Genomic DNA, 15897 nt, shown 5'->3' on the forward strand with positions numbered 1-15897 from the left:
GTGATCCAACAAATAAAAAGAGTTAAAAACCAAGTCTTTAAAGAATAAATGCATAGAAAAATCATCCCTCCATCATCATCACTCTGTCTCTCTCTATATATATATACCATCTTTTTTTTTTACACCTCATTCTTCATTATCATCATATTTTAAAAAATAATAAAAAATAAAAACAAACCTCATTTAACCGACTCTTGACTTAAATAAATAAAATAAAATAAAATAAAATAATTCTCTTATTATTAATAACAAGAGAAATAGGTTAAAAAGCATAAAATTTGATCCGACGATAGCTACATAATTATGGTTAGAGATTCGGTTAATTTACAGTATTACGATTAAATGTTTAGAATTAAGCATGTGTGAGGAACATTTCACGACAATTGTGCATTCTCGATTAGAAACATTATATTTTATCGTTTCTCGACTTTGTAGTAAAAAAAAAAAAAAAAATTAGCAGTCGTACCTATTTTTCTCTCTCTTCATAGACTTATTTGACTTGAACTTATTATTATTATTATTATTACTATTATTATTATTATTATATAAAGCCTGAATGACCACGTTATAAAGAATCCATTCCATTGTTGCAAGAGCTTGAAGCCCATTTCAATGGCGAACTCCGGCACCGACCTCGCCGGAGCTATCATCCTCTTCTTCTTCTTCGGCTCTGTATCTTCGCGTTTCGTTGTTGAAAAGAACAACATAAGAGTGTTGTCGCCGGAGCATTTCAGAGCTCAGCATGATGGAGCTATTGCTAACTTCGGAGTTCCCAATTATGGAGGCTCTATGACTGGCGTCGTCGTCTACCCACCCAAAGCCTCCACTGGTTGTGATCCTTTCGATGGACCTCCGTTCAAGTCCAAGTCTCGCCGTCCTGTGATTCTTCTCCTTGATCGCGGAGGTATTACTCTCTCAGATGCTGTTTTCATTCTAAATCTCATTCAATTTGATAGTGTTTGATTGATTTTCAAATGAGATGATTTGGATGCAGAGTGTTTCAATCAATTTATTGTTTTTTTTTTTAAAAAAAATATATAGATTGATTGATCTAGAATTTTTATTGAAAATTATCAAATTTTATCCCCAAATCAGTGAGAAATTAAGAGTTGTTATTCAATGGTTCTTTCAATCAAATTATTATGTGTAAATTACTTGGAATTCATCTGTTGGATTGGATTGGATTGGATTGGATTGGATTTGGTGAGACTCTTCCATCTTTTTTTTGGGTGTTGTTGAATGCTGGAAGTTGAGAAAACAATAAAAACCTTGAATTCTAAGAAAAGTTTTTGAAGATTTAATACTGAATCATATCTTATGTTTTACTTCAACTGTTTGTAGAATGTTTCTTTGCTTTAAAGGCATGGAATGGGCAGAAAGCTGGTGCAGCTGCAGTTCTTGTTGCTGATAGTATGGATGAACCTCTTATCACCATGGACACCCCATCGGAGACCGGTGACAGTGAGGATTACGTCGAGAAGATCACTATACCGTCGGTTCTTGTTAATCGAGCTTTCGGGGAAAGCTTGAAGAAAGCATTGGCACAAGGTTCAGATGAGGTTGTTGTCAAACTAGATTGGAGAGAGTCCATGCCTCATCCTGATGAGAGAGTTGAGTATGAACTCTGGACGAATAGCAACGACGAGTGCGGTACCCGTTGCGACGAGCAAATGAACTTCATTAAGAATTTCAGAGGCCATGCTCAGGTTCTTGAGAAGGGAGGATACACACAGTTCACTCCTCACTACATTACTTGGTATTGTCCTGAGCCTTTTAGACTTAGTAAACAATGCAAGTCTCAGTGTATAAACCATGGGAGGTATTGTGCTCCAGACCCGGAGCAGGATTTCGGTGAAGGGTATGATGGCAAGGATGTTGTTTTTGAGAATTTGAGGCAGCTCTGTGTGCACAGAGTTGCTAATGAGAGTAATATTCCATGGTTGTGGTGGGACTTTGTGACCGATTTCCATGTTCGATGCTCGATGAAGAAGAAGAGGTATAGCAAGGAGTGTGCTGAGGAAGTTGTTCAATCACTTGGTATGCCTATTGATTCTAATTCCATGAATGTGTTACTTCACTTGTGTTCTTTCTATCCATTAATTCCTTGTACTTATTTTAGGCTTGCCACTTGAGAAGGTGAAAGAGTGCATGGGTGATCCTGAAGCTGATGTTGAGAACAGGGTATTAAAATCAGAGCAAGAGCTCCAGGTAGCATCATTTGTTATTATTATGCAGTGTCTGGGGGATCTTCTTCATGATCTTTACTGTGGTTCTAATGATCTGTGACACAGGTTGGCCGAGGTTCTCGCGGAGATGTAACCATTTTGCCTACTTTAGTTATAAACGAGATCCAATATCGAGGTTTGTATTTGTAATGCGATCGATCTGTCTTCATGATTATCGACTGATTTATTCGTTATCGATAGCTCTAGTCTGCTGTGGTAGTGATTTCATACTAACATGAATACAAGGCCATCCAATTGAAGTGCTAAATGAAGTAGTGCATGATTATAATGAATGAATTGTGTTTTCTTTTTCTGAAGGTGTATTGGAGAGGACTGCAGTTTTGAAGGCTGTATGTGCAGGGTTTAAAGAAACTACTGAACCTTCTGTTTGCTTAAGCGGAGGTTTGGATATCTAATATCCTTAAAAAAAATAAAGCTTCTTAATTTGAGTTTCTTTCTGGATTTTACCATGTTCTTCTGTTCATGCCCTTGCAGATATAGAAACAAATCAGTGCCTACACAGGAATGGTGGTTGTTGGCGGGATGAGCAACTAAATGCTACTGCTTGCAAGGTAATTTTCGTTACAGAAAATATTGATGAGATACTTTATAATTTTTTCTTTTTTTTTTATCAATTATGGATTTGTAGTTTGAGTTAACACTTTAGTATCTTATAGTTAATTATTGCTGACGTGGCATAAAAATAAATATGAATTTATTATTTTGTCTTTATTTACATTACTAAAACATGCACTAATAAGAACCATTCAAATTTAGTTGTATAGTATTTAAAAATCATTCAAGTTGTAACTGGGAGTAGACTTGAATGATTTTTAATTAGTATATGTTTTATTAATATAAATGAGGGAAAAAATAAATTTGGATTTAAATTAACGGAGTTAAGTGTTGTACATTAGATTATATGGTCCTAAAGTGTTACAATTCAAACAATAAATCCTGAATTAATAAAGAGACAAATCATGTGATAGTTTAGCAAAATTTATCTTTCAGTTATTATGCCTCTTACAAATCACTAGTATTGTGGCTGGTAACTATAAAAGGCTTATTTGATTGGTTAATTTTTTGAACAGTCACCTAACTTTCTCTTATTTTCACTTAAATCATCCAACTGCAAAAATATATCAAATTAGTCACTCAAGTTACAAAAACTTTTACCGGACAGTCATCCAAAATTTTTTGGCAGCCAATAACCTACGTGGTTGCCCAATAGAGTTGCCATATAAGCTTGATGATGTGGGCATCAGCTGCTAACTCAACCTTTACGGCGGCCACGTAAACTATTGGGCATCGAAAAATCTCGAGTGGCTATCGGGTGAAAAATTTTATAACTTGAGTGATCATTTTGATATATATTGGAGTTGGATGACTAAAGTGAAAATAAGACAAAATTGGATGAATGTTCAAAAAATTTAAATTTAACCCCTTATTTGACCAACAGCATCATTTTTTAGTTAATAATTTGTGGTTGTTTTTATGCATTTTAGGATACTTTCAGAGGTAGAGTATGTGAATGCCCTACAGTGAATGGTGTTGAATTTCAGGGAGATGGCTATTCATCATGCAAAGGTAATCATTCTCTCCTGATTACGTCTAATTTCTCTTTGTTTTGTGTGTTGTGAAAAATATTTGTCCTTTGATCCTTCTGATCTTTTAAACTATGCACACATGCAACACTGCTTCTTTGCTTTCTGAAATCCAAGCATGCATAGATCTCAATGTACTTATTAGCTGAAGACAGCCGTACGGATCCTTATTAACTAATAATAATAACTTACTCTATCTTCTATTAAAAAAAAAAAATGTCCAATTTGATTGACATTGAGTGGTCCTGCAAAATAACTGCCAAATTTACAACATTACTGAGTCATTGCTGCTGCAAATATTGAGTATGATACTAGATCAGGGAAACACAAGTTCAATTTGAAGAATCTGAGACATTATTGGATCAACAAAACAAACATAAAACTTTTGCTGTATCTTGAAACCATGAAATTCTTCAATCAACTATAGCTTATTGATAAATATATGAAATTCATGTTATCTCATTCTCCCTTAAAACAGCTGTGGGACCTGGAAGGTGTGCCATTAACAATGGAGGTTGCTGGTCGGAGACCAAAAATGGACAAACCTTTTCGGCGTGCTCAGTTCGGTGATCATAAATTGTTTTAAATTTCCCATGTGTTTTCGTGATCTTAACTAGAGCACATAATTTCCGCCTCAATCATACAGGACTTCGAATTAAGTGGTTGCCGGTGCCCATTTGGCTTCCGAGAAAATGGAAACAAATGCGAAGGTGCTTGCTTGTTCTCAACCTCATCAAATTATACAAAAGAATTTCTATTGAAAATTGAGAAAAGATACATACAAGATTAATATAATCTGTACTCTTTTATGCGGAATAGATATCAATGAGTGCAAGGACGGACTTGCATGTCAATGCAATGGCTGTACCTGTAAGAATACATGGGGTGGATATGACTGCAAATGCAAGGGGAACCTTTTGTACATCAAGGGAGAGGACACATGTATTGGTAAGCACTTCATCAAAAGAGCGAAACATGATGTTTATTTTGTCTTCGATCGACTTACCCTTCATTTGAGTGAACATTTACAATATCTTATATTCATTTATGTTCCAATTGACATCAAAGAAATTTATTCTCATATGTCAAATGCAGCCAAGGATGCTTCTAAATTTGGATGGCTTATGGCTATCTTAGTAATATCTTGTGTGGTTGGTGCTGCTTTAGCAGGATACATATTCTACAAATATAGACTCCGGGTATGTTTTCTCGAGTAATTGGATGTGCATTTCTTTTATCGCATCACTACGTATTTATCATACCAAACTTTATAATTAATTGAGCTATTTCTCGTTGGCAGTCTTACATGGATTCAGAAATTATGTCTATCATGTCTCAATACATGCCACTTGACAATCAACACAATGAGGCTCAACCTCTAAGACACGATACGACAGCATGATTAGGTATTGGCAAATGAATCTCTAAATTTTCAGTTAATAATTACCTTTGTTTTTCACGTGTTTAAAATTTTGTTTCATTGTTTGTAGGACGAGTTTTGGATGTAAATTTGTTAGACAAAGTGCATCATTCATCACGCAGACGTGAGGTATCATGATCCGTGTACACTTAACACTAAACTGATTTTTATGTATACTACAGTTGTACATGGGCAAAATGTGTTTGAACATCCGGATACTGTACCAAAATATTAAGCACCTTTGAGTCGTAGATAGATGACTCTAAAGTTTGATAAATCCTTGTTCATTGGATGAATAAGAAATTCAAGGAAAACAACCTTAGAACTAATTTGCATTTGAAAAGATCATTCATTGACATGTAAATTGCTACCAATTGACATGCCTTCCTGCTAAATCGCATAATTACATTTTATAACCCCACCGAACATGTCATGAAATTGCTTATAAGATATATTTGCCTATATACCCTCATGAAAAACCATGATTATATATTTACAAAAGTCAACTGAAATTATCTTTGTAAAATATTATTATTCATCATCATTTTATTATGATGTTACATCAAGTTATCTTTGAAACTATATTTTCGAAAACCACAGGAATAACATATACATATATATCATATAATTTTCCTTACATTATTGACTTACAAATTTTGTAAAGAAAAAAAGCAAAGTTTAAAAACTAACCATCATTGAAGGGGACATGTTCACAGTTAACACATTGAACTTTAAACTAAATCTTCTTCTCGTCACCCAGATCCCAAATTTATCAGCTTTTTCAGGTCCATGGTTATGATTGGAAACAAAGTAAAAAAGAATAAACTATGTCCATGTTCACAATGAAAAAGTCGACTCATCACGCCTCTATGTAATTGGCAAGCTTTAAAAGATATGATTCTTGATACTTCGGAACACTTGGTAATTTATAAATTATGTAAACGTTATCGGGAAAAAAAGGCTCTTCTATAATACAATCAAATAGAAACCTAGTCGACAAATTTTTTTTCATTCCGATAATTTATCAGAGATTTATTCCATATTAACTAACCTTTCTCTTTTTGGATGGTTGATTCTGAAATCCAACATGATCATCAACAAAATGAGCAGCAGTTCTGGCTCTCAGCTCCTCTAGGGTTTCTCCAGCTTTTGCTTGTTCAATGACCTAAAATAAAATAAAAGCAGTAAGCCCACATGCAAAATTCCAAGTTATAAGATGCATCCATCCTGTTTTGTTATAGAAAATAAGGAAAATATTGTACCAAATGACGGCCATAGAGATGCGTGCTTGAGAGAGCTTGAATGGCATTCTTCGCCTCCTGCTTTGTTACAAACTCCACAAATGCAAAACCCCTGTGTTTACCGACCTTCATTGGCAATCTCAAGCTCTTAATCTGACAGATACGGGTAAAAGAGTCATTAAAGGAAAGAAATTTGACTCGAATTTTTCCGGCAAACAACACTTTCATTATAGAATTAAAAGAATTTTTGAGAAAACTACATCATATAAATTATTTTTAAAAAAAAAAAAATGCATGCTTATAAGGCTAAGAGAACTTTATCCAAAGTACATAACAGTGGGAAAATTTAGAGTTGCAAGCTCTTGCTGTCTAGAACAGAAAACAAGATGCAGGATTCATAGAAAATTTTTTATATGAATAACGTCAGCATAAAATGTATCAAGGATATATTTTTGAACATGCAATCAAAGGAATGAAGCATAGATACCTGGCCAAATGGACTAAATAGCTGCCTTAAATCTTTTTCAGTTGCTTCAAATGCCACGTTTCTCACAATTAGTTTCGTCGAACTCTTATCCTTCTCATCTCTCTTCAAAACTTGATCATCTTTTTTGCCATGACAAAGTTGCAATATTAGAGCATGACCATCCAGAACTGTCCCCTGGATCCCAAAAAAAAAAAAGACCACACATTCCCATGATCCGATTAGAGTGAGACATTAGTAAAAGCACATGTTAAATAACAATCTTTTTAGATTTAGAATTATTTTTTCCCAAGGAAACTGTATTACCTGTAACTCTCTGCATACATTTGTAGCTGTATCAACAGAATCAAATTCAATAAAACCAAAACCCATTGAGAGGTTCTTGCCATTCTTAATGTGAGTTTTCACCTAACAGAAACGAGAAAAAATAAGTAAGAATAATTGGCTGAAATTGTTCTAAAAAGTTATAAGTTCTTGATTGTACCTTGACACTTCTTATGCTTCCTTTGGTCATATGATCACTGAAATGCTTTTTTAAGATCTCATCAGATGTCTTGAAATTCAAATTCTTTACATATATAGTCCGCGACTGAAACAGTAGCCCCCCCCCAAAAAAAAAACATCAGCAATCAATGAACAAAACAATATAGCGGTTAACGTCAAGCAGGTGCACAGAATAAAAATCATGTCGATGAGGGGCATGATATCACATTTGACATTGAGCATAGTGAATGACATGAGTAAAGAAATGAAAACTTTTAAACACCTAGTTTTCAAACACCTTAATCAAAGATGTCATGGTTTTCCGGATAAAAAATATTCGATCCAAACAGTTAAGTGAAACTAGAGCTATGTGACAACATATAGAATAGATACAAATAAAACTCGATTAATCTGTAAAATATATATACTGGAAGATCATATGCATCTTAAGACAGCAAACTGAGGGCAGCTTATGACGTTTGTAGCATATGCTGATACAAATGGAAATACCATAGAATTAGGGAAAATATCAGCAACCAAAACATCAAGGTTCTGATTCTCAAAACTAACCTTAGACATGCCAAAAACTGAATAGTGCCATAGAGAAAAAACAAAAGCTTCTGAAAGCATAATTAAAAGAAAAAATAGCTTCTACTCGGTGATTTTCAAGAAAAATTTGAGAATGCCATGTCATTCACAAAAAGCTAAATGGTTAATAGTGCGCCGCATAAGGAATAGTACATGGGAATTGCAAAACACAGAATAGCATGCAATTAGAAATAAATAGAAGGAAATTAGCACAAAAGAAAACCAGCAAACATCTAACCTCAGCCCTATCAGGATCTATCTCATCTTCTGTTAATCCCTCAATGCTTTGTTCCAGTAACAAACTCTTAATATTTTCGTCACTCACAACACCTGCAGGCCCATCTTTCACTGCTTTTACATTTTGGGATAAGATGTTGCTTGGTGCCCATTCTAAGTATAACACAGCGCCACTGAAATTTGAAAGCTTAATATAAGTGAAAATTCATAAATTAAATGTATAGTAAATACTTGATAATTCAATGGTGCATGACATCATTATACACGTAGGTACAAGAATAAGTTGGAGCACATATGCATGACCTAACATTGCGTCACCATTCATGGACAGAAACCAAATAGCAAAGTCCAAGGAAAGCATGCAAGCAATATATTAAAATATAGAAACTTGCAATACTTCCAGAATTTGGTAATAAAATCCAGTATTCAGAGAAACAAGATAATGGAATAGAGAGTTAAAATATTCTTCCCTTATATGTTCAGAAAATTTGGTTTTTAAAATTTTGCAAAGTCAGCCATAGAATAAGCTGCATACATATAAACATTATAGGAGAACTATAGGATACCCTGGTCCAGTATACATCATTTCCATGTAAAGAAATGGTGAAGGTTGTTTACTTGATAAACAAAGAAAATCTAGAAAGAAAGAAAACCAACACATAGGTGCTAATAACATGAGTAGCGTCGATAAAATGGCAAATGGCAAAAGGGTGTGATTTGAGAAAAACTTCAGTAGACTTGCACCAAACTGTTGAAAACATGGCTTACAAAGTCATGCAAACTGATAGCAATCTTTGTATGATAATGCAAATATTAGATTAATAAAGTTAAATGGAAATGGATAATGCTTTTGAGTAGCATGATAGAAGGATACAAATATTGATGCTGAGGAAAACTTTAGACATTGAACATTTTAGCAGAAATAAATAAGAACGAAATAAGGAACCTAGCGCCTTCCTTAGTTTGTCCGCTTAGGTAGTTTCCTTGCGGAATGAGGAAACCAACAATCTCAAAAGTGGCTGAAAAGGTTAATCATGTGATCTCTACAAATGAGCAACTGACACATGCATTTGAATGTCCCACTGCCACTTCAAGTCAAAAAAAAAAATAGCTTAGGCATAATAGGTACAGTACTGTCTTGTCAAAGATAATAACAAGGCATTTAAGAAGCCACAGAACCTACAGCAAAAAGCTATCTATTTGGATATAAAATGACACAAACAGCAGGCATTGGTGTTATGGTGTGATTTTAATAGCTAAATGGCCAATTCTTAAATGCCCAGGAGCATTTGCCACAAAGGGAGTTGAGAAGACTCCAGATGTGACATCTCTTATTTTATTTGGCATGCCATCCATTACATAATAAGAGTTCCATCAAGCAGCAATCAATAGCCACAAAAATAAAAATCAAGCTTGATACTGAGCAAAACAGAACTAGCATAAGCCTGCCATGCCTATCGTACACGCATACATGTCTCCAGTACACATAAAATACTTGTAGATGAGCCACAAACCTCATAACCCTTTTTCCTCATTTGACAAAGATAAAAGTTGTCATCCAGAAAATTGGAATATTATAAAGAATAAATTATCAAGAATTGAGAAATGGAATGAACTTGAATTGAAAATTTAAAAAATAAAAAAATCTGCAATATTCAAAGGCAGGAGAATAACAAATAAAAGCACTATGTTCTGTGATAAATATGCTATGAAGTTTTCTCTAAACAATAACCCTGATAAACAAACAGAACAGGGGGAACTTACTTGTATTGTTCATATATTAAGTGCTTGAAAGCTTTAGCAGCTTCTGAGGCTTCAAGAAAGATAACCTAAAAATACCAGATCAAAATGAAAATTAAAGTACAGAAAAAGATGTTCATAAATTTCCTAAATTTTCTTATTAGACTAGCTATAATGACATCTTTAAGGTGAACAACAAAACTTGGAATTTCATCTTAACAAGTCCATTCCACAACAAAAGTAAAACCCATTTAAGTTATCAAAACTTACATCTCATGTTCAAATGAAGACATCACCACAGTAGCATAAATTTTATGAATGATTCACAACTACTGAATTTTGTATTCTACGTTTTATCTCTGGTTGAATTCCTTTGGTAGAACACAACATCTAGAAATGGTACTGACTCTCATTACTTGGTTTCTCCAAAAGACATGTCAAACTACATTTATCATGTAAAGCAAAAGAAGGTAGAAAACAAAATTTTATACGCTTGGCATTTGTGGTAGTTACAATTTACCTAGATGAAGACTGCAGAACAATAAATCAATGTGCAAGGTTGTGTGACCAGAATCATATTTGTATAGTCATTTGGAGAGTTACTCATGAACAGATTAACTAGTGATCATACCAGTGCTAAAACTCTGGTTGGAGGAAGAATGATTTTGTCCACACTCCCAAATTTCCCAAACATGTCAGCAAGATCTCTTTCACAAGTACTGTATGGCAAGTTCTTGGCTAATATTATTTTGTTGCTTCTTTCTATACTGCCACCTCTCTTGGAAACAGACTCCTCTAATGCAATAATATTAACCCCAGCATTTGATAGAGCTTTTTTAGTTTCTGATATGACATATGTTTCTCCGAGTGCAACTCGTACAGCCAGGTCATCTGCTTCCCGATCAAGCAATTCACTTTTACTGATACCATGTTTCCTAGCAATATTTTCGACAACCTGCATATACGTAAATTCAATAACCATAACAAGACAAACATAGGGAAGAACAGAAAAAATATATCGAATAAGATACCAATGAAAACCACATTGAGGAAGATACAGGAAACTGGATATGCTAATCAAGAGAACACACAAAACAGTTGAAAATGATTGTCAAATATCATACAATAAAAGGATTTTCAACTCAACAGTGATTATTTAATTGGGCCAAAGGTTAAAATTGAATATCTGAAAACATGGCCACTAGATTAGGTTAAAAGAAAAACTTCTATTGTTTCAATGCAGCAACATTTAAGTATTTAACTTTGTAAGAAAATAAATTGACACAAAGGATAACAAGAAAAGCAATTCTGTTTGTTCTCATTTTCATTTTAAAAACGGCCCATACAGTATTTGGGTGTGTGATCAAGCTGTTCCATGCTCGTGTATCACCAGTAGTTTCAGATGCCTTCTTCTGCTCTTTCCTTTTCTGCTTAAAACTTTTATTATCTTGGATAGCAGACCGATCAGACCTTGTTGAACAATGGAAACAGTAAGAATCATTGACAAATAAAAGGAAATATGACTAAGAATTTCAAAATCAAGAAACACAAAATGAGAAAGATAATTCATTACATTAGGTGAGCCTTACTTTTGATCAGTGGACACAATCTGTGCTTTTGCAGGGATAACATGTAACAGCCTGCCCTGAAATATTGAGTGGTCAAGTTCTTCCAATGCCCTGCAATACCAAAAACCAAGTTATTAAATAAGCAATATCATACAGTAAAAAGACATCTGCATCCAAAAGTCATTTTTACCTGGCAGCTGATTCAGGAAGCTTGTACTGCACAAAGGCAAAACCTTTAGAATATTTTGTGACCTTGTCAACTACAATATGGACTTGTGACACATCACCATAATGGCTAAAGAGCTCCATCAATTCAGCTTCACTGTGTTTCATTCAATGTGAATAAGAGGTGTTAGAAAAAACAACTAATGAATATTGGTTTAGTAAAGATCTTCACTTAGCATAAACTTCAGAGTGAGTAGACACCACATACTCTGTTGTGTATGAAAGGTTACGGACAAACAGACGGTTAGTGACCAAGGCTTGTGAGTCATGGTCATCAGAAGGCAATGATGGGTGATTCTCATCCAAGTTTTTACCATCAGAACCATCTGAAAGATCACCTTTTCCAGCCATCATTTTACTCTCCTTGTTCTCATTGCCTGCATTTCCGGTGTGCATTTCTTCGTCATCTGATTCGGAATCTGACCAATTTTTCTTTACTCTACTCTTAAAATAATCCAAATCTGTAGATTCATCTCCTGGGACTTCATGGGATTGACTTATTGGAGAAGCTTCAACAGAATCATCATGCACAAGCTCTGATTGATGTTTCTTCGCTGATAGCTTCTTCTTGACTTTCGGGGGCTGTTCTTCTTCATCATCAGTTTTACCACCTTGGTCAACAAGGTTAGCTTCACCCAAGGTATCATTCGCCCATATTTTAGACTTAACACGAGGCTGCATGACTTGAAGAAACTCTTGCAGCTGAGGATCTTTATTCTCAGTGCTTTTGTGATTTTTCACCTTGACATTTGAGGAACCCTGTTTTTCAACTTTCATACCAGATCCATCTTTGTTATTTTCATCTAAAGAGCTGCCTTTCTTTTTGGAGTGGGAACTCCATGGACGAGGTATATCCGGATCTCCGACTTTCCGAGCAACCTGAGGTTGATAGCAAAAGGTATCCTTGAGTTGCTCACTGTGCAACATATAAATACCTAAACTACTCATAAAAATCCGTTATTCCAAAGTTTCCAATCACAAAAATCTAAATAATGGAAAGGTAGTCATCAGTTGTAAGTAATACTACTCGTGAAATATTCAGAATCGAAAAAGTGACATTAGATTACCCAGAAGAAGGTTCAGGCATGTCAGTAAATATCACAATTTCCATAATACAAGTCATTTGTAAATCTCCAACTTAAACTGCAAAACTTTTTAATTATCACTGTGCAAACTAGCTTCTCTTTTAAGAAAATTGGGGGATCAAGTCAACAAGGTAAGAAGAACACTATCAACCATTACAGTACAAATTTTAAAATTGAAACAACAATAACATCATAAGAATATAAAACATCCATACATGTTCTAATCAAAGAGGATACATGAAGATAACTAAAAGTCTAAAATTCAGTCAAAAGGCCCCAAAATAAAGCCTGGTGAATTCAAGAAAGTTGCTTTCTGGTTCTGAACATATAGCGCCATCACAAAGTCTTAAACAAATTGAGGAAAATAAGAAAATAAAAAAAAAATTTATCAATAAATCCCTTAATATGTGCTTATCAATTTAATTTCTACTTTACGCACCTATAGGAAAACAGGCATCCTCATTTTTTTCTGAATCTAAACAAAATCAAGCTGTGTGTCAACCATTCATCCAAACAGACAGAAATCTTTGAAAAAAATTAACAAAAAAAAGTAAAATAAAATCGAGCATCCAAATATAGGAGAAGAAAAAGGAAAACTTATCAAGGCATCTCCTTTTAAATTTCTTACTGCAATCATCGTCAAGAAAAGAAATATCCCCTTTTTGTCTCTAATTTCACTAAACCTAAACAAACTCAAGATGCGCGTCGACCATGCATCCAAACAGAAATTTTTTAAACAAAAACCACAGCTCATACCTCACAAGTGATTCTGCAAGTATCCATATAAGACTTATCAAAATAATCGATAGCTTCCCTGGCTTCACTCTCACTCCGAAACCCCACAAAAGCAAACTGCCTACTTTTCCCATCTCTACAACCATCCAAAACGCATCATCAACCACAAAACCAGAACGAAAAACAAATCAAAAACACTAATTCCTCAAATACCTGGTGCGCATGAGCTTCACATCAGTGAGCTCCCCTCTCTGCGAGAAGAAATCCCGAATCCTATCCTCATTCACATATTTCGGCAGATTTTTCACACAAACCCTAGACCTGCAAAGATTTCCAACAAACAAAAGATCAGCGACAAATTGGAGAGTGGAAAATCAACAAGCTTTTCGCGATAGAAACCCTACATTGCTCGCTCTCTTGCTCTTTCGCTCCCTTTCTAGGGTTTAAATATCGCGTTTCTCTCTTCTCACCTGCGGCTTGGTGGCAGTGGAGAAGAAGCGGATTCGGATCCAAATTTAGAGTCCGATAAGGATGATTTGGATCCGATTAACAGTTGGATCCGTTAAGGATGATTGATATCTTAGCAACGTTTGCCAATGGGTGTCACCGTGCCATAGAATTTAATAATTTAAATAAATATGTAATAATTAATTTAAATAAATATTTAATAATTAATTTAAAAATTTTAATATTAGTAAACGTCATTAATTATATTAAATAAATTTTTTATTTAATATTTTGTTATTATTGATTAAATTAAAATTAGTTTAAATTTTTAAATAAATAAAAAAAAATTTAATTTTAATTTTAATAAAAAAATTCTTTTGTCCAATATTTCCAAAAATACCAAAAATTTATCCCTATTTGCTTGTCCAATTATCCAAGTGTAAGACACCAATTTTGAAATTAAAACAAGGATGGGAGTTTTTTTTTTTTATTATTTATTTAAAGAAGAAAGGAGCTCGAAAGCTATTAAGATTAGTGATTTTCCATTAAATGCAGACGTGAAATTTAAAAAGGATTTTTCAAATATAATATTTAAAATATACCAAAGAATATTAAATTTTTAGTTTTTTTTTTTTTAATATGTGTTTTAAAGCACTGAGTTCATGTTATTTCTCTTAAATTGAAAATTGCTTTGACCTTTTAGCCAAACAATTTTTTAATTTGTGTTTCATAAATATATGATAGTGTTATTATGATCTATTATAGACATGAAACGTTCATTTTAATTGTCGTTATATACATTTTACACTTCAAAAATTTTCTCATGTATTTAATTTACTTTGTCAAGTATTATTTGTTTTCACATAATACTTATTAATAATACTGATGTAGCAAATTGTGCTTTGTCTATCTCTTAAACACTTTTAAACAATTATGTGATATTTTATCAATATGATGATATTTTACGACACCAAATGTCATATGTTGTTCATGAGGTTAGTTTGCAAGAGTTTATTATAAAGTATGAGCTTCAAAAAAAATTCCTCAATCTTTTAACAAGATTGAGTTATACAAATAATATTGTTTTTATCAATATATATATTTAATAAGTGCCAATTAGGTTTAACTTCATGTCACTACTTGAGCATTTACAGTGTTATTCATTATAATTCATACCAAATAAGACAATACATTTTTTTTTTTTTTTAAGATGGCATGTGTTTAAGTACAAGAAAGTGACTTATTAATGTTTTGAACTTGTTAATTATTCAACTAATAAAGAAATCTTTCTAAACTATATCAAAAACCCTTTTTTTTCACCATAAATCAAACTTTTCTCACTGACTTATAATGTAATTACCACTCATTTTCAACTTAACCGCACCAGTACTTAATTTTCTGACCCATCTCTCGAAGTATCGTTTATGTTAATACCTATTATCAAGCATTTATAATGAAGGTTGTTGTTGCCATGCAGACTAAATAGAATGACATTATAGGTCCGTTTGATAAGCACGATTTCAAAGAACAAGACAAGACAACTTCTATTGTTATATGTTTGATTTACAATATGGCCGAAATACATCACAAACTACCTAATCGGTACAACACAACTTTTTAATTTTTTTTGTACTGCCAAAACCACGGTATAAAATTTTCGCCGAAGTACAGGACAACTAATAACAAAATTGTCCCTATTTAAAATTAAATATTACACTACTCATTACAAAAAGTGATAACATGATTTATTTATTTTGTTTTATTTTATTTTATTTATTTATTTATCTATTTAAAATTTTATATATTTATTTATCT

General features: G+C 33.4%; 2 protein-coding genes across 2 annotated transcripts; one reads left to right on the forward strand and one right to left on the reverse strand.

Annotated features, from left to right (window-relative positions):
* Nucleotides 1-571: 571 nt before the first annotated feature.
* LOC120263038 (vacuolar-sorting receptor 6-like) lies at nucleotides 572-5431 on the forward strand. The gene is made up of 13 exons (XM_039270961.1): nucleotides 572-904; nucleotides 1342-2037; nucleotides 2120-2208; nucleotides 2292-2361; nucleotides 2544-2627; nucleotides 2721-2797; nucleotides 3731-3812; nucleotides 4308-4390; nucleotides 4476-4539; nucleotides 4649-4777; nucleotides 4925-5028; nucleotides 5130-5235; nucleotides 5320-5431. The coding sequence occupies exons 1-12, from the start codon at nucleotides 613-615 to the stop codon at nucleotides 5229-5231; spliced, it is 1872 nt and encodes a 623-aa protein (XP_039126895.1). The 5' UTR covers nucleotides 572-612; the 3' UTR covers nucleotides 5232-5235; nucleotides 5320-5431.
* A 634-nt stretch (nucleotides 5432-6065) lies between these two features.
* LOC120263037 (multiple RNA-binding domain-containing protein 1) lies at nucleotides 6066-14116 on the reverse strand. Its single transcript, XM_039270960.1, has 15 exons — nucleotides 14040-14116; nucleotides 13849-13956; nucleotides 13657-13771; nucleotides 12024-12694; nucleotides 11781-11912; nucleotides 11612-11701; nucleotides 11369-11492; nucleotides 10654-10977; nucleotides 10047-10111; nucleotides 8284-8455; nucleotides 7459-7563; nucleotides 7281-7382; nucleotides 6978-7151; nucleotides 6512-6643; nucleotides 6066-6414 (listed from the first exon to the last, which is right to left on the reverse strand). Coding segments are annotated over exons 1-15 (2439 nt in total). The 5' UTR covers nucleotides 14042-14116; the 3' UTR covers nucleotides 6066-6291.
* Nucleotides 14117-15897: the final 1781 nt, after the last annotated feature.

The sequence above is a fragment of the Dioscorea cayenensis genome, chromosome 6, assembly GCF_009730915.1.
Source record: "Dioscorea cayenensis subsp. rotundata cultivar TDr96_F1 chromosome 6, TDr96_F1_v2_PseudoChromosome.rev07_lg8_w22 25.fasta, whole genome shotgun sequence".
NCBI classification, from domain to species: domain Eukaryota; kingdom Viridiplantae; phylum Streptophyta; class Magnoliopsida; order Dioscoreales; family Dioscoreaceae; genus Dioscorea; species Dioscorea cayenensis.